Source organism: Lissotriton helveticus, chromosome 4_1 (assembly GCF_964261635.1).
Source record: "Lissotriton helveticus chromosome 4_1, aLisHel1.1, whole genome shotgun sequence".
NCBI lineage: Eukaryota > Metazoa > Chordata > Amphibia > Caudata > Salamandridae > Lissotriton > Lissotriton helveticus.
Window position 1 is genome coordinate 1,305,923,962 of NC_136063.1, and position 26,450 is coordinate 1,305,950,411.

At 42.9% G+C, this 26,450-nt stretch overlaps 1 protein-coding gene across 5 annotated transcripts in view; it reads right to left on the bottom strand.

Moving 5' to 3' along the window:
* The window catches only part of ZNF236 (zinc finger protein 236), a 1,196,152-nt gene that overhangs the window by 345,154 nt on the left and 824,548 nt on the right, over positions 1-26,450 (bottom strand). For all 5 annotated transcript variants that reach the window (XM_078687874.1, XM_078687872.1, XM_078687873.1 and 2 more), the window contains exons 22-24: positions 24,116-24,526; positions 3,115-3,260; positions 2,775-3,018 (exon numbers count right to left, since the gene is read on the bottom strand). In XM_078687874.1, coding sequence (XP_078544000.1) covers positions 2,775-3,018; positions 3,115-3,260; positions 24,116-24,526 — 801 coding nt within the window. The remainder of the gene's footprint in view (positions 1-2,774; positions 3,019-3,114; positions 3,261-24,115; positions 24,527-26,450) is intronic.

Consider the following 26,450-nt stretch of genomic DNA (forward strand, 5'->3'; position numbering starts at 1 on the left):
AGCGGGAATGATTTTAGTGGTGTACATTTTGACAACAGAAACAATGGGTTTAGTAATTGATAGGCAATGTTCCTTTAGCAGGGCCCCAGCTAATTGAGAGTGCTTCAACACCAGTAATTTCAGACGAGTGACTTACTAAGTATGTAAAGTGATAACCCAAGTTACCTGGGTGAGTTGAAAGGTAACTAGTGTCTAATATTGAGTCAAGTGGAGACAGGACTATTGTATGTAGAGTAAATTAGTGCCTGTCATGACAACAGGCCTTCATCACAAAGAAAAACTCACTTATCTTAGGGGTAGAGAAGTATGCTCTACGCAAGATGTAAAATTGGATGAGTCTGAACATTGCATTTCTAGAAAAGGTGGCCGGCTGGGCCAGCATCATCTCCCACTCATTGGCATGGAAACCTCTCTTCATTTCTGTCTCTTCCTTATCTTGGAGACTGTATCTGAGAATGCTAGTACATGTTGCAGGATGTGGACCAGCATATGATTGATTAGAGATAGTCCCCTGTGAATATTCAACTGGCACAGTAAACGATTTCTATTCTGAAAGAGGGTCACCCATAGTCATCATACACTTGGGAGTGCCAGTGTTGCAAATTGCAGATGTTAGAAATCCTCTGGTTCTCATGCAGCCGAGAAAGGGTATAGCAGGAGTGCAACGGTTGGTCTGGGTGGTGATACGTAAGCCTTGCAGGAAGCAATAGTACACAGTCTTGAAGAAGCATGGGGGAGAAGGGGAGTCTTGGGCCTTGTGGAGCTGGACTAGCTGTAAGATCATTCCAACCCCCAGGGGGCATGCAACTTGGCAGTGCCATGTAGGTGGCTTTTGCCCATCCTGTGGTTCACCCATTGTAGCTGCAACCAAAGCTCCATGTTTGAATATCCAGGCCTCCCCTATCGACCGAGATGTTGTATCAACAAATTTCAGAGCCGGGCAATGTGGACTAAAACTTGAACCCAGCAATCCATTTCAATCAACAGCCTCTGCAGCAATTAAGCAGAGCTCCTCCTGCCTACAGGGAGATCCGAAGTGCTAACTAAGAAATCAGGGGCAGGTGCAGAAAATGGGTCAAGCTCTCTTCCTGGAGATTCTGTACTTCAGAATGGGAACTATCACTTCTTGTTGACTGTTTGGAGTATACCGTTCTCTGCTGAGTCCTTGAATGTCAATGGGTATTTTCAGGCTATTGCTGGTAAAACTAAACCCTCCGTTCAAGGCTTTCTTGGCTCTGCCCTCATATGCTGAGAAAGGACTACAGGTGACAAAGCAGCGGTACTCTTAAGCAGTGTTGTCTCAAAATCAGATTTAATAAATTGTAGTGTTTCATCTATATATCGGCGAAATAGCGTCTCCTCATTCAAGGTCTGTCAAGCACTCCATTTAGGATTTCAGGGTAGAAGAATATATTATCCACAATATCACTGGCAATGGAAGACTGCAGCTCCTGAAAGTTGCCAAAATGTGATGCTGACACTGTTCTTACCATGCTCGTCCACTGACAAGGTGCATTCTCCTTTCCTCCAAACAGTTTTAACGTCTATTTCTTCCTCTGGGTGAGGTACTAGGTTCAGGTAGGAGAAGATGGCTGCCAACATATGCCTGTCACACCTCCTGAGGTAAACAAAGGTATTTGTCGCCTTGATTTATCAGCTGGAATCGTAGTGGCTCTCTTTTCAATAGTGTCAGTTTTCCTGAACTCATGATATGGATACATAGTATATAGTGAAGGTGGATACCAAGAGCGGTGTTAGGCTAACACTTAACACAACAATACATGTTAAGGTGACCTCTGATAAAGACAGTGATATTCTCTGGGTCCCTGTATTACTTTTGCACATGTGAAGCCACTGCCAGGACTGCATTCAGGTTTTGCATTAGCCTCTCCCCTTCATAAAATGGGAATAGTGTTGATTGTCTTGCCAAGCTACTCTAGGAAATCAAACCAGACTCCAGAGTTCTCAATGGAGACACCAATGTGAGACACACATTGGCACTACAGTAGCTTTTAAAAGAGTAGATTTCAGGGCACGTTAACCTAATTGGCTGAAATATGTACAGCTTTTTTATGAGTTGAATGTGCTAATAAATTAACACTATATTTTGTAGGCAGGCACGTTAATATGGCTTACTGTTGTCTGAAATGATTACCTAGGATTACAGGCTTCTTGATAAGTGGAAATTATTCAAGTATGTGAAGATATATAACTGATCTAATGTTGGACAAGTTAGGATAGACTTTTCTGTAAGTTGATGACATCAGTTCCTTTACAAAGAATAAGGTTCTAAGAAGTGAAAAGTAAGATAAGACCGAAAAAAAGCCATGCGTTGTGCGGATACTTCATTCTTTGAATGATAATGTGCACATAAAAAAGTAATTGTAAACAGAGGCATATGGGCTTTCATTTCCATTGTATTCATTTTGCTGAAGGCAAAGCTAGAGGTACACTATTTGTGTAAAACTTCAGAGTTATTTCTGTACAAAGAGATCAGAAACCATTTCTACAATAGTGATGAATCAATTTGCTTTGAGCAGTAATGTTTTTAACAACATTTTCTCTTCTGTGTATGTGCCTTTGCCTTATGCAGTTGCTCTTCTAGGAAACCTGTACAGTTGCAAAAACACATGAACAGCTAAAAAAGAAAGCAAAGAAAAAAAACTAAATACAGATGTAACCTTCAAGCTGTCATTTTTAAATGTAGCATCTGCTGTTTAAGAAGTTTTGAAGGCAGAACTTTTATGACAAGGAAGTTTGTTACCACATCTTACCTGTATTACTAGATGTTAATATTGAACTGCTGTCCCCCAGAGACCGTATTATCAAGTTGGTGGAGGGTGATCCTGCAGTTTGCAATGACAAGCCAGTCATCGGCTGAAGAACCATACTCGCTGGTATTGCACTCTCTGCTATCTGGAGGGAGCTGCTCTGGTGAGATGTATTAGAATCACCAGTGAGCTGATGAGAAAGCAGGCTGCTGTTCTGCAGTGTCTGTTGTAAAATACTGGGATCGATCTGAAAAGCAAGGCAAACAAAAAGAGCAAATAGTGCAGTGATCACATACAAGATAACTTTTGCTTTCCAAAGCTTCATAAATAGGAGACATTTTACCTGCAGTGTGATGTTGTTGATACTGGAAGCATCAATTCCAGAAATCTGAACATTCTGCCCCACCAGGTTGGCTGCAAGCTGTAACTGGATACCTTCAAGAGTGGCCAGGCTCCCATCGGTCAACGAGACTGTTAACTCGCCCCCTGCTGTTAAAGGAAACGATTGATATCATCACAACAATCCATTGCATATTTTTGCCATTTTAACACCAACCTAATATTGAAACATCTTACAATTTTACAAGATGTATGAACAGTGAGACTATATATATTATTTTGGCTAGGGTAATGCTATAGTTACTACCATCAACACTGGCTCTCACGTGTGGGATTTTCTCGGCCTTCACATCAAATACTGTATGGAGTATATTCAGTACTCCCTTGACTTCCGTATACATTTCACTTTCGAAGACTGGTATGTCACTGCCACCTTTTAAATTTTTTACTTGTGCCTCCACCTCTTCCTGTTTTTTCATCTCAGTAATGTATTATGCTGGACCTTGTAGTAGATAAACTACCTAAGAGTGTGTGTAAGAACCTGAGGTGAGGGTGGAAGATCAGGTCTATGATCAATGTATCCTCTCTGACATCTGTCTAGGCAGATGTTGAAGGACGAGGAGTAGGATACGGAGCATTAGATACCCACCTTGTCACAACTAGGCTTTGCTTAGTAGAGGGCTTAGGAAAAAGCTATTAGGTATGCACTTGGCCGACTATTCTTCGGCAGGTAACAGTAATTCTCCAGCAAGTGATCACCAAGGAGCAGAACACAACATACCATAAGGTGAACACCTGACATATCATGACCCATCAATCATCTTTGATTTTATGCTAAATATGTGAAGACACATACAGCGGAGAAGCCGCATGCTAATGAGATCATCCAAAATCAAAGCAATTTGTTATTTTTGACTGAGGCCAGCCACATAGTTCCAAGACAAAGAGGTGGGAACATTAAGTAAAAATACCCAAGCCTGCAGTAATACCCAGGACTGCAAGAGCCAGAGTAAGAAAATTATACAGAAGAAATAGGTTATACAAGTGCCCACAATGCTATTTTATTTCTTGAAGCTTTTATAGCAATGAGATAGCAGGGATGACTTGCATAAACTAGCAACTAAGAACTAGATTTAACACTGATGATCTCGTCAGTAAAAAAAAACATAACTCCTGTCTGCTGCTGCAAAAACATTTAAAGTGCACTCTGTGCTTCACTGCCAGCCAGTATAGTTATTTTGGGCCTTTGACAAGTTATCACATTTTTGGAGGCATTGAGCAGTCCTGATTGTAAACTTCTGTGCATGGTGCAGATTAGCCACAAGGAATGCAGGCAAGCTCAAATTTAAGCAGTTACAATAAGCTTTAGACAGGACATAAGCAAATATCACTAAGGAATGTCTCTGGAAGAAAAAGGGGAATATTTCTGAGCAGACGCACGACTTGGAAGCAAGAACTAACTATTGATTTTGACTGTATCTTCTGAGACACATCCTGGTCAACCAAACCCCTAGAGATTTTACTTTTAAAGCAGATGTGGGAGATGGCACAACAACAGCTAAACTGTTTAAAACTGAGCACAACAAAATTGTAGCCCATCCATTGCCTTAAGTCCCTTAAATTCAGCCTCATTTTCCCACCGGATAATAAACTAAACATAATTTCCATCACGCAAAGCATATGAACATTCTACTTTGATCCAAGAATGACAGACATAGATGTTAAATAACATAGGTGAAAAGGAGGAACTTAGGAGAAATACACACTAACCAGCCTTTCGGATTTGCAAGGGGAGAGCAAAAGAGTGAAAACGAGATCTCCTCTTTAACTTTCATTGATTTTTTTAGCATTAACAGTTAGTGAGTTTAGTTTTGGAGTCAATGGCCATTGTGTGGTTTGCAAGGGTTTGAGTACCAATATTAGAATATCCAATACGGCTATGTGAATCCAATGCTGCTTGGTCTATTGCCATGAGAGCTTTTCTCCATAGCAAGGCAGCACGTTAAGAACGGATCCTCTTCATTATTAATTTGCATGGAGGGACCTATTGTTACAGGTGTCATTATGTGGAGAGCTTTTGTTGGGGTCACAACTGGATTAAGAATTTGTGACAAAAGTAGCTCCTTTGCCTTGCCCTCTGAGCCACTGCACTTTCCTTGCTCTTTTGCTCCAAGGAGCCACTCTGCTACTTTGTCCAAATCGAATCAGAACGGGCTCCATATTCCATTTCTCTCTTCACTGGAATTAACCTTCTGGTTGAGGTGTTACAATGGACAGGATGCTTGCATTCTTTTTTCCAATATAGCATAAAGCCCGGGATATTTGTCAGAGGGGTGGGGACAGGTTTTAGCAGATTGACTGGGGCCACAACCAGAGGATCATCATAGTCCGCACTTGCGTTGCAGCTCCCTTGCTAATCAAACAGGTGCTCATGGAGGTGTTCTGCTGGTCCCCCACATTCCCACACATTATTTGAGTCAAGGTCTGGTGAGGCATTACCTGCTTCCCTTTTGCCACTTCCGATGACGCCTGTTGGAGATAATGAAATAGAACGCGGTAGTCTTTGAGGCTGAGCAATTTCAGAGTTGCTCAAACATGATGGTTTAGTAACACTCATGGACTGCTATATTTCTTTGTTTTCAATTAAGGTTTTGCATAGAATAGTTGACTCCATCAGTCTCTCGTCCATGACCCAATCTTCTGCCCTTTTCATAATGACCTTCTCGTGCATTTCCTATGTTGATTCAGCTACAGAGCCATCACTCAAGTTACTTGTGCCTGTTCTGCTGGGGGCAAAAAGCCTTAAGAACTTGGCCAGGCTCCGGGGCAGACTCTGGAGGAGGTTAAAGTTTATAGTATTTCTTGATTCTTGTGGCACACAAGGATTTAGATACAACATCAAATCCTAGCTGCTTCTGAAAGGGTGTTGAAATTTTCCTTCACACATGCCTTTCAGCATCCTTTAATTTTTTTTAAATGAGGCTGTAGCAACTAGGAGCTGCGAGTCCACATCTCTCTTTCGAAGCGGTTTGACTGTTGGACGCTTGCAGACGTTTATATTGTAATTCCTTTTGATCTTTATATGGGTGAGCGAGATGGGGTGTCTGATGCCAGGTTTCCTGTCAAGTTGGCTTCTAAATTTCTTATTGATCTTTTTGACACTGCCAATCGGTGTAAGCTCAGTTGAATAAATGATTAGTTATATGTTGTGGAATGATTAACAGTATGTTGTCTAGAACAAACAAGATTAACTCTGGGCACCTGTTTACTGGGGCAAAACCAAGGACCGCCAGTGGGCTCAGGCCAGTAGACCAGCCACCCCTAATGCATCCTTGCCCCTTTGGCTTCACCCAGTAGCACTCTGCTTAACACGTTCTCCCATGGACACTGCAGGGACTTATCAGTACCATCCCGCACTGGTTTGCCAATGACGGATTGGGGGATCATCCTTGGCTTCTGATGCCAAAGGAAAGGGGGTGTCCACTAGGCTGGGGAACAACCACCCCGGCCATCCACAGCCTCTGGCACCACGGGCCACCAATTGATGTTGCTCGCGCCTCGATGTTTGAGCACTCGTGAACTCCTGAAGCTGGTAGTGTCACTTTAGGCGGCCTGCAGCTATTGATTGCTCACCACGTCCTCTTGTGGCTATGAGCATGCTCCAAATACCACTGGCACTGCATGCCTGCAGGCTCTCTGCTCTCCCCAAACTGTTCCATTGTCTTTCTAACATTGCTGCAGCATATGCAGCATATGCATTTAAATTTCCTTAGCTTTCTTTATAACTCACTTTAAAAGAAAATGAAAAGAGTTTGTTAAAGAGTTTTTTTAAATGTAACTTCTCTTTCATTTAGCGACTTTAAGGCTTATGTAAGTTCTTCCATTTTTTAAGGTACTTTAATGGAATCAGGAAAATAGCCTGTTTTCATGTTGACTATACTTTCATGTCACATGTACTTCTTGGCCTTTCCGAAGTAAGATGATACTACACAAAAGGGCTTTGAAAAAAGTGCTCATGGAGCCGTGCAGGTGCGTGGGAGTGTCCAGTGCTTATGATTATTAAGGAATATGCTACTTACCAGTATGCATCTGTTCTTGGCATGTAGGACTGCTGACATTCATATCTGTGCATAGATCGCCGCCTAGTGTTGGGTCCGGATGATTGCACATTGTTGTCCTGGAAGAGTCTTCGAAGTATCACGAGATAGGTGGCTCCTCCCTCGGACTACAGTGCGCATGGGCATCCTCTCCAACCTCAGATTGTTTTTCGTCATTGTGGCAGAGATGGAGTATAGTACAGTAAGAGATGTCCATGCAAAGGGTGAATGCTGCAGCTGCTACAGGCACCGGGGAGGTAGGTGGGCAATATGAATGTCAGCAGCCCTACATGCCAAGAACAGATGCATACTGGTAAGTAGCATATTCCGTTCGAGGCATGTGGGCTGCTGAATTCATATCTGTGCATAGAATGTATAGCAGTATCTCCCTTAGCGGTGGCTACCTGTGCCAGCTGCAGCAGTTTGGAAAAGAGTTTTGAGAACAGGCTGTCCTACAGCAGCTTGCTGTTTTGATTGTACATCTACACAATAGTGTTTTGTAAATGTATGTGTGGTTGACCATGTGGCTGCTCTACAAATTTCGTGTAAAGGATTATTTCCTAGGAAAGCCATAGATGCCCCTAGCTTGCGTGTGGAATGCGCTCTAGGGGGGACTGTTAAGGTGCGTTTTGCCTTTAAATAACATATTTGGATGCACTTAACTATCCATCTGGCTATACCTGCTTTTGAAATAGGGTTACCCTTCTGTTGTGGTGAGAAGGCAACAAACAATTGTTTTGTCTTTCGAAATGTTTTAGTTCTGTCTATGTAATATAGCAGAGCTCTTTTGACATCTAGGGTATGCAAGGCCCTTTCAGCTACTGTTTGTGGGTTATGAAAGAACACTGGCAGTTCTATAGTTTGATTTATATGGAAATGGGATACCACCTTTGGCATGAATTTAGGGTTTGTTCTCAGAACTACTCTATTTGCATGCACTTGAATGAATGGCTCTTGAATAGTTAGGGCTTGCAGCTCACTAACTCTTCGAAGCGAAGTAATGGCAATAAGGAAAGCCACTTTCCAAGTAAGAAATTGTAGTTCGCATGAGTGCAGTGGTTCAAAAGGTGGTCCCATTAGTCTGGTTAAGACAACGTTTAGATTCCAGACTGGTGAAGGTGGGTGTCTTGGAGGAATTACGCGTTTAAGTCCTTCCATAAACGCTTTAATTGCTGGCACCCTAAATAGTGAAAGGTGTTGCCTGTTTTGTAGATATGCTGCTAACGCAGCTAGGTGTATTCTGATGGAAGAGAAGGCTAAATTGCACCGTTGGAGGTGCAATAGGTAGCAAATGATGTTTTGAGTGGAAGCATCAAGTGGGTTAATGTCATTGTTATTACAGTAAATGACGAAACGTTTCCACTTTGCTGCATAGCATGCTCTGGTAGTGGGTTTCCTCGCCTCTTTGATAATATTCATGCAGTCTGGAGGCAAGTTGAGGTATCCAAATTCTAGGATATCCGGAGCCAGATCGCTAGGTTCAGCTGTTGCGGATCTGGGTGTTGGATTTCGCCATGGTTCTGAATTAGAAGACTGGGTGTAAGTCGCAGTCTTTGATGAGGCACCACTGATAGTTCTAGGAACGTTGTGTACCATGGATGCCTCGGCCACATGGGAGCAACTAGAATTAGCGTCAGAGAATGTTGGCGCATTTTGCGTGCCACCAGCGGTATTAATGGAGCTGGGGGAAAAGCGTACGCAAATTTGCCTGACCAGTTCATCCATATCGCATTGCCCTGCGACTGCGGATGTGGGAACCTGGCGGCAAAGTACTGGCATTTTGCGTTTTCGCTTGTGGCAAACAGATCTATTTCCGGGTGTCTCCACTTCCGGAAGAATGGTTGGAGCACTTTGGGGTGAATTTCCCATTTGTGCATCTGATGGCTGTGCCTGCTGAGCAGGTCGGCTACTTGATTGTCCTTGCCTGGGGGGTGCTCCGCCATGAGGAAAATGTTCCTCTGAATGGCCCATTTCCACATTGCTTGAGCTAGGTGCGACAGCTGTGGCGAGTGTGTTCCTCCCTGTTTCTGAATGTAATACATAGCTGTCATGTTGTCCGTCCGGATCAACACAGCTTTGTTGCGCAAGTGTTTCGTGAAAGCTTTTAGTGCTAGAAAGATGGCCATCAACTCTAGAAGGTTGATATGCATTTTCTTTTGCTGTATAGTCCAGAGTCCCTGTACTGTGTAGTGTTGGACATGGGCTCCCCATCCTAGTAGGGATGCGTCCGCTGTTAAGACTATTTGTGGGACAGGCTCTTGGAACAGTCGCCCTTTGCAAAGGTTTTGTGGATTCCACCAATGCAGAGAGTTGTATGCCCGACTGGTCACCAACACTAGGTCTTTTAATTGCCTGTGAGCCTGGTTCCACTGCCTTGCTAGGCATTCTTGTAGCGGACGCATATGTAGTCTGGCGTGAGGGACTATGAATATGCACGAGGCCATCATGCCTATTAACTGCATAAACACTCGAGCTGGTAGTGAGTGTTGGGGTCTGAACTTTTGTATCAGCGTCTGCATTCCCTAGACCCGTGCTGTGTTGGGATATGCTTTTGCTGACAGTGTATCTATTGCTGCTCCCAGGTACTGTTGGACGTGGGAGGGTTGTAGGTGTGACTTTGGGTAGTTTAGTGAGAATCCTAAACTGTGCAGTAGGTGTATGGTCTTTGACATGTTGTCGGCACATTGCTGGGCTGTTGGCGCGTGTATTAGCCAGTCGTCTAGATAAGGGAACACATGGATGTGTTGCCTTCTGAGATGTGCTGCCACTGTAGCTAGACATTTGGTGAACACTCTTGGAGCTGTTGTCACCCCAATTGGCAGGACCTTGAATTGGTAGTGTTGCCCTTGAATGGTGAACCTCAAATACTTTCTGTGAGCAGGGTGTATTGGTATATGAAAGTATGCATCTTTGAGGTCTAAGGTTGCTAGGAAGTTTCCCTGGCGAAGCAGTGGTAAGACTTGCTGGAGAGTGAGCATGTGAAAATGCTCCGACAAAATGTACAGGTTGAGGGGGCCTGAGGTCCAGTATTGGTCTGAGAGACCCGTCCTTCTTTGGAATTAGGAAGTATAGGGAGTATACTCCTGTTCCCTGATGTTGCAGTGGGACTGGTTCTATGGCCCCCTTTTGCAGCATACTGATGACCTCTTGCTGAAGTAGCGTTATATGTTCCTATGACATGGGACGGTGCACGGGTGGTATGTTGGGTGGAGTTGAGGTGAGTTCTAGGCAATAGCCATGCTGGATAATTTGCCTGACCCATTTGTCTGTGGTGATATTTAACCAGACTGGCAGAAATTGTTGTATTCTTCCCCCGACTGGAGTTATGTGGTCTGGGGGTAGTGTCAAGAAGTCACTGCTTTGTGTTAGTGGAGGATCTATTTGCATTGCCTCCGCGACCTCTACCCTTGGTATTGTTTCCTCTATAACCACCCCTGCTGGTGTTTTTGTTATATGTGGATTGTGTGTTAGTCTTGTAGTTGGAGGATTGCTGTGATGTTCCTCGTGCTCCTCCTCTATAATTGGAGCGACGACAGGAGCCCCGGTGTTGTTGGGACTGAAGAGCTCCCATAGACTTTGCAGTCTCTGCATCATTTTTCATTTTGTCCAGAATTGAATCAACTGCTGGACCAAATAAAAAGTCTGGGTTGATTGGCTGATTAAGAATTGTAGATTGGACTTCATTCTTAAAGCCTGATATACGAAGCCATGCATGGCGCCTTAGCAGCACGCTTGTATTGATGGATCTGGCAGCTGTGTCTGCCGCGTCTAGGGCACATTTAATGGATGCATTGGTGATGAGCTTTCCCTCTTGTATAAGTTCATCTGCCTGCTGTTTGTATGGATCAGGTAAGTGTTGGAGAATTTCTACCAAACTGTCGTAGTGCACTCCATCATACCTGGCTAGCAAGGCCTGTGTATTGGCTAGTCTTCAGGAGTTTGCTGCCTGAGCCGCCACTCTTTTGCCTGATGCCTCAAAGATTTTAGACTCCTTGTCTGGTGGTGCGGCCTCACCAGTAGTTTGTGAGTTTGCACGCTTACGTGCGTTGGATACCACTAAGGAATCTAGGGGTAGCTGCCCTTTGATGTATGTAGGATCTGTAGGTGCAGCCCTGTATTTTTTCTCAATTGTAGGGTTTATGACCCGTGCCCTAGCGGTGTCTTTAAAAATGTCACTTGCATGTTTTAATACCCCTTTTAACATTGGGAGTGTCTTAACGTGTCTCTCAGATGTTGTCAGTGTATCAAAGAGGAAGTCTTCCTCAACAGCATCAGAGTGCATCTCTACATTGTGGTAGTTTGCTGCTCTATCTAGTAGTGAATTAAATGCTACTGTATCCTCTGTGGGTGATGGCTTAGTAGGGTATACTGCAGGGTCTGTAATGGGCAGAGCCCCTTTAGTGTCCGGTTCCCCAACTCCACCCTATGGCTGTGGGTTTGGCTCTGAAAGAGGGCTTTGTGGATACCCAAAACCTACATCTGCGTCCTGATCTTCATCAGGGGTGTAGTCAGAGCGTGCAGGTGAGGTTGGGGCATAAGGAGTAGTAGACATAGCAGGAGTGATAGGTTCAAAGAATATAGGAGCGGTAGCACAGTCTCTTTTCTTCTTTAGGGGGATCCTAGAAAGGTCTTCAGTTGGTAGAGGCCTTTTCTTTTTGGTATAAACAGTCACTTTTCCAGTTTTTGGGTCAATGTAGATTTTTGACTGGTTCTCTGTGGAGGGGTCTGGGTGAAGAAGTTCCTCTTCCACAGTTTTCGTTTTTGGTGCTGTAACCTTTTCTTTTTGTGTTTTTGGCTCGAGGCTTTTTGTGGCTTCGACCGTTTTAGGTGGTTGGATTGGTTTAGGGCGTTTGTCAACCGGTTTTGTTGGTTTAACGTCCTTGGCTGGCTTCACAACCTGCTTGTCGGTTCGGCAGTATCTTAATATTGTTTTGGAGCCTGCTGTTTCGGCTCGATGCCCTTTTTCTGTTCGATGGGCTTCGGCTCGACCGTTTTCTTTTCGTCCACCTTCGCTTTCGGGTCGACGGTAGTTTTGGGTGTAGGCCTTGTTCTGTCGTCGACTGTTTTTTTCCCCTTGTCGATACCTGAGGCTGATTTGCTCGATTCGACGTGCTTTTTGGGGGTCGATTCGACGTGCTTTTGTTTTTGTGTCGAATCGATGTGTTTTGGCTTCGAGGTTGACTCGACGGCCTTCGACTTCGAGCTCGACTCTACTGGCTTGCTCTTCGATGTCGACTCGACGGTCTTTGTTTTCGAAGGTTGTAACGGTACTGCGGCCCTTGGTTCGACGCCCTTCGGCTTCGATACGTTCGGTTCGACGTAATTCGGTCCGAAGACTGTATTGTCGATCAGTTTCGGTTTCGATGGAACCGATGTCTTGTGATGTGTCTCAGAGGGCTCTTTTGATATGTTCTTAGCCGGGCGGTATAGCGGGGCTGTAGAACAAGGAGGTTGATCTCGGCTAAGGCCTGCTGGCGATGCCTCGACCTGAGTCTCTGATAGAGGTGTAGTGTCTATATGGGGCGGTGTACTCACGGTTCGCCCCTCGTCGTCATCGGAGTCGTCTTCAACTGCTACGATGTCTTGATCATAGGCCTCGAGATCGACAATCAGGTCTCCTTCTTCGGGGTAATATTCGGAGTCGGGCTCCGAGTATTGTCTGTCGCCTTGATCAGAGTCTTCGGCGCTCGCTAGATCTTCTTAGTCATCGAAGATGTTATCGGGCTCTGGCGCCGATCGTTGCATTTCTTGCCTTGCCGCCCGTCGATTACGAATAGTCTTTTTTGATCGGAACTGGGCACAGGCTAGGCAACTATCTTCATTGTGATCTGGAGATAGGCATTTATTGCACACTGGATGCTTGTCGGTGTGCGGGAACTTCGAGTTGCACTAGGGCAGAACTTGAATGGACTTCGTTCCATCGACGGTCGGTCCACGTAACGTCGAGAAGGCCTCACGGCCCGATTCGACGACCGGAGTGCAACAAAGCTGTAAAAGTGTATCGGCACCGAGCGCTGAACAATACCAATAACAATACGGATCTAAGGCCTTTTGGCCTTTTGTAAAGTTTTTCTTGATTCCGAACTTGGAGAGTAGGAAAGTACATCCGAACCCAATGGCGGAGAAAAACAATCTGAGGATGGAGAGGATGCCCATGCGCACTGTAGTCCGAGGGAGGAGCCACCTATCTCGTGATACTTCGAAGACTCTTCCAGGACAACAATGTGCAATCATCCGGACCCAACACTAGGCGGCGATCTATGCACAGATATGAATTCAGCAGCCCACATGCCTCGAACATGACATTCCTAAAGGAGAATACCTTGCAGTTGCAGTTTGTTCTCCCCAAAAACTTCAGTGACAAGACCACATGATAGCGTTTGTTGAGACTTTTCCTGCTACACAGCCCAACCAGCAGTATAAGTCCCTAGTCCCTAGAGAACTTCAGGGTAATTTGTATGGCTTCTTAACACCTATTATTAAGACAGACGGAGTTATGCACACCTTTAGAGAGGCAGTTCCCATCAGTAAGAGTGGGTCCACAATTTTCTGCCACTTACGTTCTAGTATTTGGAGACTATATAAGCAGCAGGCTGTCACGACCGTGTCGCCGGCACGCCAAAGGCAAGCCCGTCTGCGCCCCTCCGCTTGGACTTCCAGCAATGCTGCTTGTAGCATTGCTTAGTGGTCCAGAGCTAAAGAAGACACCAAGGAACGCTGTTTGATTCAGCCAGTAGAGCCGGATTGATTGGACTCCCAGAGCTAGTCTAAAACAGTCTCTGGCCCCGAACAGGACCCTAAATATAGAAATGTGCCTAGAACAAAGTGGGATTTAGTTCTGGCACGTGCAAAAGTAGGACTCTTAATGATTTGGGGACAATACATAGACACAGGCGATTCCCCAGACACAAGTGTAGTAACCCACAGTAATGTTGAAAGTGAATTTAATTACAATTACAATGTATGGGAAAATCAAACCTACAATAATTTTTTCTGTGTATTAATGTTTCAATAACGTTTTTCCATTGTTTAGTATGTATGAATGTCCCAATAACGTTTCTCGCTGTTTAGAAACATTTTTGTCATGTATATATGTGTTATGTAGTAGTGTGATGCTTACCATGATATACAGATGAGTTCTTAATGTACTTGGTGAAGGGACACTTCAATGTTAAAAAGTTACTTTGACGAAGATAAAAAGAAGTATACAGCATGAAACCACAGAGTCAATAAAAGGGACATCTGTGATTGAAAATTTATTGTGATTGATGGGTGTCAGAGGTAAACCTGCTGTTGAAACGCTTGTGGGAACCCATCTCATCACTCTGGGACAAGCTATACCCAAAACAAACGCATAAGAAATTAATTTAATGCTTGACTCTGGATTATTCGATGTTCTTTATATTACTGAGACTTGGAGTACCCATGAGTCAGCAATTGACCGTGAGAGAGCTTGCCCAAATGGATTCAAACTTTTCCAAAAACCTCGACCCATCAGGAAAGGGGGTTGCATAGGTATACTTTATAATGCAAAATGGAACTTTTTCATCTTCCCTAAAGACAAGGTCATAGGAGCTGAATTGTTAGGTTTTGGGCTGAAGGGGTCAAAGGGTAAGGATGATGTCAGGGCCATTTGTTATAGGCCATCGGATACATCAAGTTCATCTCTTCCAGCTTTTCTGGACACGGTAACTAACATGATTGACTCATTCCAATTTTTTCATGTTAGGAAACTTACATTTCAGGCATGAGGGAGATTTATCCCCAGCTTATAAGAATTTAAAGAGTTCCTGTGAAAACATCAGTCTTCACCAGTTGGTGCAAGGCCCCACCCATTTGGGTGGTCATACTCTTGACCTTATATTTTCTCCAGAAGAATTGTTATCAGTAGAGGATATTACCCCTGTGTGCTGAACAGTGTATGGAGGTTCATCACAAGAATACCGCTCTATCTGGAACTAAAAAAGAGCTTGGCATACATTTCTTGGGTCTTGTTCATGACCTATCTTGGACTTCTCAAAGTCTCTTAATCCCTTAAACTCTATAGAGACTAATTGTCAAAATGTTGAGAGCAAACTTTTAAGGGTACTTAATAAGCGGAACCCCCTCATGGCTCAAACACCTCGTTCAGGCTACTCTGCCCCTTGGCACAACGTGGTTTTAAAGGACACTAAGTTACTCTGTAGGCAACTTGAAAGGAAATGGCGAAGACAGTACCTAAATGAAGATAACCTCCGCCTGAAGACCGCTTTAACCCCTTGGCAGCGGCGGTAATTGCGGCGCTGGGGGGGAGGGGGGTCCGCGCGGCGCCGTCATGCTCGTGACGGAACCACTCCGTCACGAGCCACGGGCGCGATGTGCTTGCGACGGAGTGGTTCCATCACGGCCCCGCCCGCTCAACAGAACATCTGCGCAGGCGCGGAATTCCTACAGCGTGGGCGGGGCGGGCGTGCCGGAACCACTCCGTCACCAGCACAGCGCGTCCGTGGCTCGTGACGGGGTGGTTCCGTCACGAGTACGGAAGAGGTTAAATGACTATAGGAAAGCAAAAGCTGATTAATATTGCAGCCTAGTTTCGGCCACCTTCAGTAAAGATAAAAAGATGTTTTACATACTTCGTGACCTCGCAAATCTGTACTGTCTTAAACAAGATATAACTCCGTCACAGGAGTTATGTGACAATTTATTTGCTTCTTTTAATAATATTGAGAGCTCTCTGCAATTAGAGATCTCTTCTTCAAATAAAAACATTTCCACATCGTGTACTATCCCCTCGAAGAGTGCCCCCACTGAGCTTCTCAATCTTCAGAATGATGTCACAGACTCTTGACTTTTCAAAAGCAAGGTTGAATAGTCTTGACCCAATGTCCACAGAAGCCTTCAATATGTTGTTTAGATCTATTAGGTCTGGATCCTCTCTAGACCCTCTCGCTCCGAATCAATGGAACAAACAGGACAAATTATAGCTCCCACTGTTAGAAGCATCTTTGAGATAATCCCTCCTAGCAGAACTATACTTGACCATATCAGACTGCGACTCATAATTCATAGTATACATATATACCTGTAGCGCTAGCTTGCCATAACGTATTCCAAATAAACATATGCTGTAATCCATTGCTTTTTTTCAAGTGTTTATAGAAATGCTCTTTATTTCTTTCCATGTTGATAAAGTATAATAAAATTATTAAAACAGGTAAAAAGAGGGATGGAGTGTGGTAGAAGGTGGGGTAATTAATTCATCTCTCTTCAATGTGCAGGAGGATTCATTGACCAAAACAAGTGTTCAAATGGATAATGTGTTGGGAAAAATTGATTTAAGTCATAGAATTGCATCCCCTGCAGTTCCTGTTATGATTTCAACGTATCGGTAAGTTCTGAGACAATGCAGGAGCAAAGGGGATCTTACATTTTCCTGCTTACTCTTGCAGCTCAGCCCCTTGCTTGGTGAACAGGTGGTATTCACCTCATAGTACGTAGCCCTACTCAAGTGGGTAGGGGACTTCACTGCTACAGTGAAGTCCCTTTCACTGTAGGAGAGTGGGATTGGTGTGAAAAATACCGATGGAAGAAGGCTATCTGGACCCCCTGTCAAAACCCTTCAGTTTTCCAAACAACTGTTGGAATTGGACTGTGATAATGACCTCTAGGCATATGCCTTATATTTACCATAAAGAGAATGAGCCTTACCCAGTTTCTGAGCCATAGTTTTTACCAATTCTTTTTATCTCTTCAAGATAAATTCTTACATTACCTAGGGATGGGTGATTCTTGATACAGCTCACAATGAAAGTTGCCCTTAAAGCGCTAGCATGCAGTGGATCACCAGAAAGTACACCCAGAATACGCAGGAATCATCTTCTGAAAACTGCTTATGGCACTTTTAGCATGCTATGAATCTGGAACATTATTGAACATATTTCGAATGCCGAAGAAAAGAGAAACCTGATTTGAAAAAGAGGCAGCTACAGACCAGCATTAGAGATACCAATGGACAAAACATAAGTATGCAAACGTGTATGAGAGAAGGTGGTATAGAAGCATGGTATTGCAAGGTGCCACATGTGCAAGGCCACTGGTTCGAGTCTACAGTCTAGCCAATGCATGACATGCCACCCACAGGCTAGAAACTTGAGAGCAAAATTGTGGGATTATTAAGGCTGCTTCATTCCTTTGTAATCAGACGACATAAGCCATCAGAGATTGCATGACTTATCAGCAATTCTATTTAAATATTAGAGAGGTGGGTAAAAAATAAGCTCTTGGGTATACTACTTGGACCAGCAATTTCAATAAGGACATATTAATCTCTGCCAGATCTGCTGCTGGAATTGTGTTAAAGCATGCATGTCTCGAAAAGCCAAACCTATAGCAGTCTTGCGATCAATGGCGTCAAACATTAACACATCCAAAAGAGTTGGTGCTCCCTGTTGAATTTTGTCCAGACCCATAGTTAAGTTGTTTTGTAATCACAATTAAATGCCTGTCCTGTAGTGTGAAACTCCAACTGCATGCCATACACTTATTTGAGTCAATGTTATCTTGCTGCTGCCTAGTCACACCCATGCCCAAAATCTTGGCAGAGAAGGAGTGATTGGGGAGCAATGAAAACGTATCTGTAATCTCTATGTTAAATGTCGCCACATATTTTCAGAGCAAGCATTTGATCAACCCAGAGAGTACATAGGAAAGCGTATCAACAAAGTGTTAATGTTTCAGAAGGCTAAGGGATTCCATTCTTTCAAGGCAGTTAGGGCTTTGGTGATATCATTGTTTTTATGAGAGGGAATTAGACAAGTTTGCTGCCTTGAAACTCAGTAAAAGTGGACTGGCAATTTATCTAGTCACAATGCTATGAGGTTCCTTAGATACAGAAGTAGTTTTAGAAATGATGAGACTGTTCTTGTGATGCTACCTGATTCTGTTAGGAATGACCGTATTCATTATGTTGAAGAAAATAGCAGAGTAAAAGGTATCAATGGCCAATACACCTCTTTCATTCATATTCCACAAACAGAACAACCTGCCAACTGTCTCCTGTCCCCTAATGAAATGTAGGCATAGTCATTGGATGGAACATCACAAAATTATTATGGGCTTTCTTTTTTTTTGTCCTCATTTGCCTTAACCCTCTTATAGAAAACACCGACCACCTTGCGTATCTTTTCTGAACAAGTTCATGGGTCTTTGTATAACTCGGACCAAGACACGATTGGTAGATTGGCGGAAGGAGCATCCGGAGATGGAGGGTAGACTAGTTTACTCCACCGTGGTATTTTTCAACCTGTCGGACCATGTTTTTTGCTTGGAAAATCCGTTACACTGATCCTTGGAGCAGAAAAGGCATAATCATAGGACCCGGGAAAAAAAACAAAAAAAAACAGGCATCCTATTTCCATTGTACCAATAAATCCCAAAATGCAAGCTTTTTCTTACTGCAGGATCTAGCCAAGTCCACCCTAGATATTTCATACAGCGAAGTCAGCCATCCTGAATGTGTTGGAGCGATGGAATCCACCCAAAACTTACAAATTTGACTTCTGGCCATGAGGATTGCGTAAAAGAGGAGAGACCTCGAATGACCAGAGATGTTGTCGTTGAGGCCGAAAATGATTACAGGAAGACTAATAATCAATGAAACCTTCAAAATGGAATCCAGGGACTTCTTCACTTCATCCCAGAAAAGCCGGATAAAGGTGCAATCTTTAAACATGTGCACATCAGATGCTTCTGGAAGGCCACATTTATTGCATACTTTTCACGGCTGAAATTTCGATAACTTTAAGGGAGAAAGATACGCCCGATGGACTGTAAAGAGGTGGTTTCGCTTCAGCCAGGCAGGTTTCACTAATTTATGCAACAAAGTGAATGAGTCCATCCAAACCTGCGCACACTGAATATCTAACTGGTCTCCCCATAACTCGTCGGCAAGTTTGAAATCGCCATCTACCTCTTCCTCGATTGCCAAATACCAAAGTTAGACCTCCTTGCTACCCCAAGGCCTCTCCACTAACAGTTCTTCCAGGTTGCCGTCCTTCCCCAGAGGGATGCCCTGTCTAGACTGTGCCTGGGCCCAACTATTCAGCTGAATGTACTTGAACCTAGATAGACCAGGGCCTACTTTTCCCCGTAGATCTTCCCAGGAGAACAAAGAACCCCCTACCAACAGGTCTCCCCACTTTGAGATACCCGAATCCCTCACAGGAATAATCAAATTATCCTGGAAGCAAGATGGTGATTCCCATAGTGGTGCAAAGTTTGAAAAGTAACTAAGTCCGACTTTCCTTCCTATTGTTGCCCAACTTCTGGCTAGCGATTGGAGGGTTTTTAATTTTATTTTTTGTAAGAATTTCTGGTCCCCAAACTTGAACATAAAGCCTTCGCTGGCAGATCAGCACCCTTTAACATAGCCCGAAACATTTCTCCTCCCGGTGTAGTAGTGGGTGATTTTAGGAGCATTCTCGAGTGCGAGAGCTGAAAAGCCCATGCATAATATTGCAAGTCTGGTAATGCCAACCCTCCTTTTTCCCTCCTCCGCCTGAGCTTTTTCCACGCCAATCTAGTGGTACTGTATTTCCAAATGAAGGAGTTTAATTCCCGTTGACATTTCTCCATTTGCTTAGTGTCAAACGCCAAAGGGATGGAGTTAAAGAGGAATGTAAGTTTGGGCAGTATGGACATCTTTACTAGACTGATCCTCCCCAAGATGGATAAGGGGAGGTGGGCCCAAGACTTCAGGTGCTTTTGTTAATCTTTAAACACCCGGTCTAGATTGTATTCAGGAATTCTCCCTACCTCCTGTGTAATTCTGATCCCCAAAAACCGCAAGGTGGAACCAACATTAAATTGTGAATTACTTATGTTCCAGGCCATGATTTCGATCTTATTGGCGTTTATTTCATAGCCCGAAACCTTATCGAACTCCTCCGCCCTCTTGATAACTGTTGGAAAAGCTAGATCAAGGACAGCTGTCAATATGAGAATGTCATCTGCATATAGGGCCACCCACCTTTCCCATCCTCCAAATTTAAAAGAAGGGATGTTAAGGTCTTCTCTTAGCACCTGAGCAAAAGGTTCGATATAGAGGTTGAAAAGGAGAGGGGAAAGCGGGCAGCCCTGTCTTGTACCCCTTGTGATCTTAAATATCTCAGTCAGTGAACTATTAACTAACAATCGAGCTGTCGGGGCCTTATATAGGAGTTCTATCACTCGACAAAATCTGTCTCCTAGATTAAATTTTTTCATAACCGCAGACAGATATGCCCAGTTTACCCTGTCAAAGGCTTTGGTTGCATCAAGAGTTAAGACGGCCAAGGGGAGGGAAAAGGTGGATGCAATGTCGATAGCATCCACCAGGTTGTACGTAAGGTCCGCTAATTGGCGCCCTTTAACAAAACCCTTTTGATCTGGGTGAATGATGGTATCAGCTACACCCCTACACCCCCCAACTTGTTTGACATGATGGCAGCAAAGATTTTGTAATCGTTGTTGAGGAGTGAAATTGGGCGGTAGGACCCACAATCAGTCGGATCTTTCCCTTGTTTAAGAATCAGAACTACCGTCCCCTCGCTCCATGAATTAGGGGGATCATCTCCATTCAGGAGAATGTTGTTAAAGACTTTCACCAAAATTGGAGTGATGACCTCTTTGAGTGAGCGATACAACTCCCCTGGTAAGCCGTCTGGACCGGCCGCCTTCCCTCGCATAGACTGAGAAATGGCCTTACTTACTTCCTCATCAGTAATTTCCAACTCCAATCCTAATCTTTGATCATTTGAGAGTTTAGGTAGGGAGAGCCAATATTCAGGTTGAATAGGCGGGGAGATGTCTCACCCTCTACCATGATCTCTTTTATATAATTTCGCACCTGGTCTGTTTTTATTTTCCAGGCGAGTATCTTGCCTGCTGCTTCGCCAAATTCAAAGTGAAAGATTTTACTCACTTCCCATCTTCGGGCGATTCTCTCTTGGAGAATGGTTTCGAGTTGTTTTTTGAGGGAGTCTAATTTTTCGTGGTCTTCCCTTGAATCTATGTGAGCACCTACTTTATGCTCGATGCTATTCATTTCCACTTCTAGACCCTTGATGGTATCCCTAAATTTTCTTCTTCTATGGCAGGCTCTATTAGTGATATAGCCTCTCCAGAAGGCTTTCAGAGCATCCCAGACAATGGAAATATTTGCTGAATTAAAATTTACCTCGAGGAAGTGTTTGGTCTCGGAACGGAGAAAATTGATTTCATCTTCCTCCAATAAAATGGTGCGGTCAAAAGACCATGAGCTGTACTGATGTTGCTGTGCGGCAATTAGACTAAAGGCAATCGCCGAATGATCAGAGAGGTGGGATGGCAAGTATAGAATGTCTTTGACTAAGTCTTTAAGACAATAACTAAACAGTGCATAATCTATTCTGGACTTATGTTTGTACTTTAGGTTCTTCAAAGAAACCCCCAATTGATCTCCCGCCCGTTCCCTCCATAGATCAGCTAGCCCTAGCGGAGTCATCATTGTCAAAAGTAATTGCCTTGATTTTGAGGGGACACAAGCTCTAGAATTTGGTGATTTGTCTTGGGCTTTCTTTTGTGTAGAGAGCTGCGAGAAACCATGTTTGGCTAACAAGAGTAGCTACAATGGCCCACCGTTGACCTATACTGAGCAGGGGAGCACAGATAACAGAGACTGAGTACTACTGCTATGTTAACCTTTTGTGATTTAACATATCTTTATTTGAAAACCTTACTATCTGTTTGTTTTTTGTCCCTTGTCTTCCCCGACAATCCTATTAAGAATCCAATGGTTCTAGGGTTACAATTCTCAACATCACAATGTTTGAGATCTTCAAATTCAAATCAGTAGATTACCCTCTCAACCCTTGTCCCACTCTATATACCTAGTCAGGGACATGTCATCAAAATAATTGAATTATAAGGCATCCACAATCTGGGCAGAAGATTTAATAAATAGAATTATAACAGTTTCATAGCAAAAAGTTCCAATGTGCTTCCTCCTCCTTTAAGTCATCTACTGCTTAGGTCAGAAAAAACATGTTCAAAGGGGGAGGGGAGTGCATTAGATTAATTACAAAGACCGGGTACTCTGCAACTCCACTACCAATCACATACACGAGCAGCAAGGAAAACCATATGCTCTTGAGATGAGTACTAGGGAACAATTTTTGCAGCAGACATTTTCCTGCTAAGCCTGTTTCTACATCTTTGAAATATTTCATCTCTATGAGCACCCTGTAGCCACGTCGTTTCAGTGCCTGTGACAGAACACAAGCACCATTTAGCACCTGCTTCTTTATGGTAAGAAAAAGGGATCTCAGTCTGGTGGCATTACATGTGGGATCCGCTTGTAAAGAAGCACCCAAAGTTAGTGGACCAGCTGCCTGGGGATTCTTTAAAGCTTCTCCAGCAGAAAACTAGGTTGCTCAATCTGAGAATGATTGTTGTGATTAGGCCATCAGATGATATAACTTGTGCTTAGAAGCTCTAGATTGAAAGTCTAATCAGTGAGGTGTCAATTGCTCTAGAAAGGCCACAGCAATAGTTAAAAATATTTTCCAACATAAATGTTAACTTTTTTCTACATGCAAAAGATATGTTCTCAAACCCAAAACTCTACATACATCACTTTATTGTAGTGGGTTATCCTTTATTACATAGAGAAACAATCATTAATGCTATTGTTTATTAAATCTAAGCATAACCGTACAACATGCAAATCCCTCAAATTCAAAGAGCTTGGGTGCTGCCACCTATATAGAGCGATAGAAAGGCATAAAGATCTAATGTTAACCACCAGAAAGTTGGTAACTGCAGCCATCACCTCAAGGAAATAGTTGCATAATCACTCTCCCTTCACAATCAAATATCTCAGAGCAGCCAAGAAAGGACTTAGCCATGCATCCTTCCATTCAATGAAATATTGAATAATTGCCAACACTTGTGAACAGAGTAGGGGGACACTTGGGGAAAAAATGGGGGGCGGGATTCGGGGAGGGAATTTCCCTACTGACTTGCATTGACATGCATGGATACTTTTTTTAGCAGAAGAAAACTAAAGCAAAGTCAATTTTCTGCTTACAAAAATAGGAAGTGATTCGCCTAAGTTGGAAGCATCAGCATGCATGATACTACACTACAGTATGTATTTCCTGTCTCACTCAGTTATTTGCCCTCACCAATCCAACATCCTAACATCGTAGAGCAAAATTCCTAGGGTTCTGTATCAGATGGCAACAGGATATCAAGTTAGCCCAACAGTCCACTTAAAATAGAACAAAACATGCCCACAACACAGCTCAGATTACCTTAAATGGATGCCGAAAATCCTTAACAGTTTCCAACATGAACCAAACACAATCTCTCATGGAACACACTAATCTCACTTATGTACATACAAGCGCATCACAGATATTCTATAAAGTTGAGTGTCAACATGATCCCAACAGCACTGTCAACTAAATAACAGCACATATACACATCCAACAAACAATATTAGCCAGAGCACTCAATACACAACTAACATTACACACAAATAGCACTTGGATGGATATCAGCATGCCCACAACATTTAACCTTACCACCTGACCAAGGGCGAGAGGCTAAAGATTCAGTATTGCGCTCAAAAGCTATACTGATGGTAGAAAGCCCACCCTGTAATCATAAGTTAGCAAATGGGTCCAAATACCAACACCAATATCATATTCACTCAACCTAAATATCGTGGTAATGCCCAGTCGATTTGCAAGTCACAATATTGAAAATGAATGCAAACATCTTCAAGTCTAAACGAATTCTACTTTCACAGGCAAACATTCAACAACCTATGTTTCATGTAACAAGCATCTTCTTGTACTATGCTATAATAATAAAACATAGAAGCACTGAGTGCAATTTTCTTACCTGATACCGTAGCAGGAAGGATAGCCTGGCCTGAGAGTCCGTGATGGAGGAGGGCCGTCTCAAACTGATTTGTGTGCAAAGAATTATTTGTAATAAAAACACTGGGATCAGTTGGGGAAGTATTTAGGAGATTTGCTGGCTGCAGAGCTTCTGTGTTAGTAATAGTTGTGGACATGGCTCTTCGTGGAATCAGTGACATGCTTCGGCGAAAGAAAGGCCTTCGGAGTTTCTTGCCATCTGGTTTATAGTGGCACTGTATATGTGCTTTCCGTCGCCCTGATGTACGGAATCGCAGGTCACAATGTGGGCATTTAAAAGGCTTGGCTCCTGTGTGGAGCCGCATATGAACCTTAAGGCTCCCTTTTGTGGAAAATGAATTTGTACAAACGTGACAACTGAAGAGTTTTTGACCTAGAAAAATACGAAGGAAAAAGAAAACCCATCATTCACAGCAGTGGAGAAGACGTCACAATACAAACCATTTCTTTTGACTTGTACCACATGGATAGAAATAATTGAAGAAGCAATTTTTGGCACAGGATGTGATCAAGAAGGTTAACAGCAGGTAAAGGTTATTCAGTTATTTTTTTTTTTTAATAATGGCTATTAGATAACGTTTCCAAATTTAACGGGATATTTATGTTGTATCTGGTGGTCAATGTGACTAACGATTCGCACAGCGCCCTCTAGCAACGCAAATAGGTACTGCCGAAAACTTTTTCCAGATCCAGTCTGGCGCCTGGGGAGAATTCAAAGGTAAGGAATCTGTGGCTAGATGTCAATTAGATGACGTGTTATTCAACATGTAACAAGTGATGAATTGATATTTCATCAAATGCAAATTTCAGGCATGTGCTTTTACCCTAAATATATCATGAATATGTGTGATAACCAAGGTAAATCAAAAACACATTTAGTGATAATTTAGTGACTAATTAGATTAGACATTATTCCAGGAATATCAAATCTCATGCTTGTTTCCCTCCATAATTCTATTTTATCTATTTTAATCACTTGCTTTTAGGCTTCTTTTAGCTTCAGTTCTTAAACCCATACAGAACTGTTCCACTTTAGCTATAGTCTCCATTTTAGTTAGCCTGTCCTCCAAGTTTTCGTTTGGCCCCAAATCTGTCCTAGGTAATGGAGGCCACCAACTTAGATCATGGAGGCTGCCATCTTTGACAATGGAGGCTGCCATTTTTCCTCAAATTATGCAGAATCATCAACATGTCTTCTGTCTGATGCAGATGTCATCTTAGCCTATCTTTCCAAGAACTGTTAAAGTGTCAAGTCATTCAGATATAGACATCAACAAAATCCACAGTGCAACAACAGTCTGCAACAGGTGTCTTTTATAAGGCCATTTAACAACCATAAACCAAATAATATATATTGAAATGTGTTTACCTTATTAGTTCATTCACTGATGTATATGATTATGTCAAACATTACATAGGTGACATTACAAAATGATAAAAGCTTATTTCTTATTTAACTTTTGAGTATGAATCGCATGTTTATTGAAACTGTTTGCTAACAACGGTACAAGTAGCTTCTATTTTGAGAGGAGTATTTTCGGGGCACATACACCTCTTTGCTGGATGTTTTCCTAAAAAGGACAAGAGGGTGAATGCACATGCTGCATAACTCTTCAAAATATTTGTAAATGAATTTGCTGGATTTTCTCTTGCAAATATTTTCACTTAAGGGTAGAGTTTTGGTGTTTGATGATCTAGTTCCCAATAGTGGGAGCTTTAAGACATGCAGACGTATACAGCATGTAGTTAAATAGATACTTTACTGACATCTAGAAGTCTCTTTCATTAAATTAAGTACACCAGACATGGTTTGATGCTGAACAGCCCATGCATCATAGAATGTTAATATGCGTTTGCTAAATAGTGACAGTCACTGGTCGGCTGAGTTTAGACCTTGTGCTGACATACACAATGTTATACGTAGACAAGTAACACACTTTTTTATAAATTTATATCTTTATTTACATTTTGACAAATATATAGGTAACAGAAAATTATAAGAGAAAAAAACATGTATATAGGGTAGGGAACAAATGGCCAATGCAAGTGAGACAAAGATTTCAGCATCTGTTGTTGGAGCAGTAGTGAACTGTGACCAGTATTTGCTTTGTGCAGCTGGTAAAGAACAGCAGAGTGTTATTGTCAAGCAGTTCATCCAATGCAATTACCATAATGGCCGCACTTTCAGGTCTGTTCATTGAACGGGGTACATGCCTTATCACAACCGAGCACTGTTGCTGTGTCCAGATGACATTTCCTTTGCATGTCTGCACCTGATTGTCCAACTCGGAAAGCAA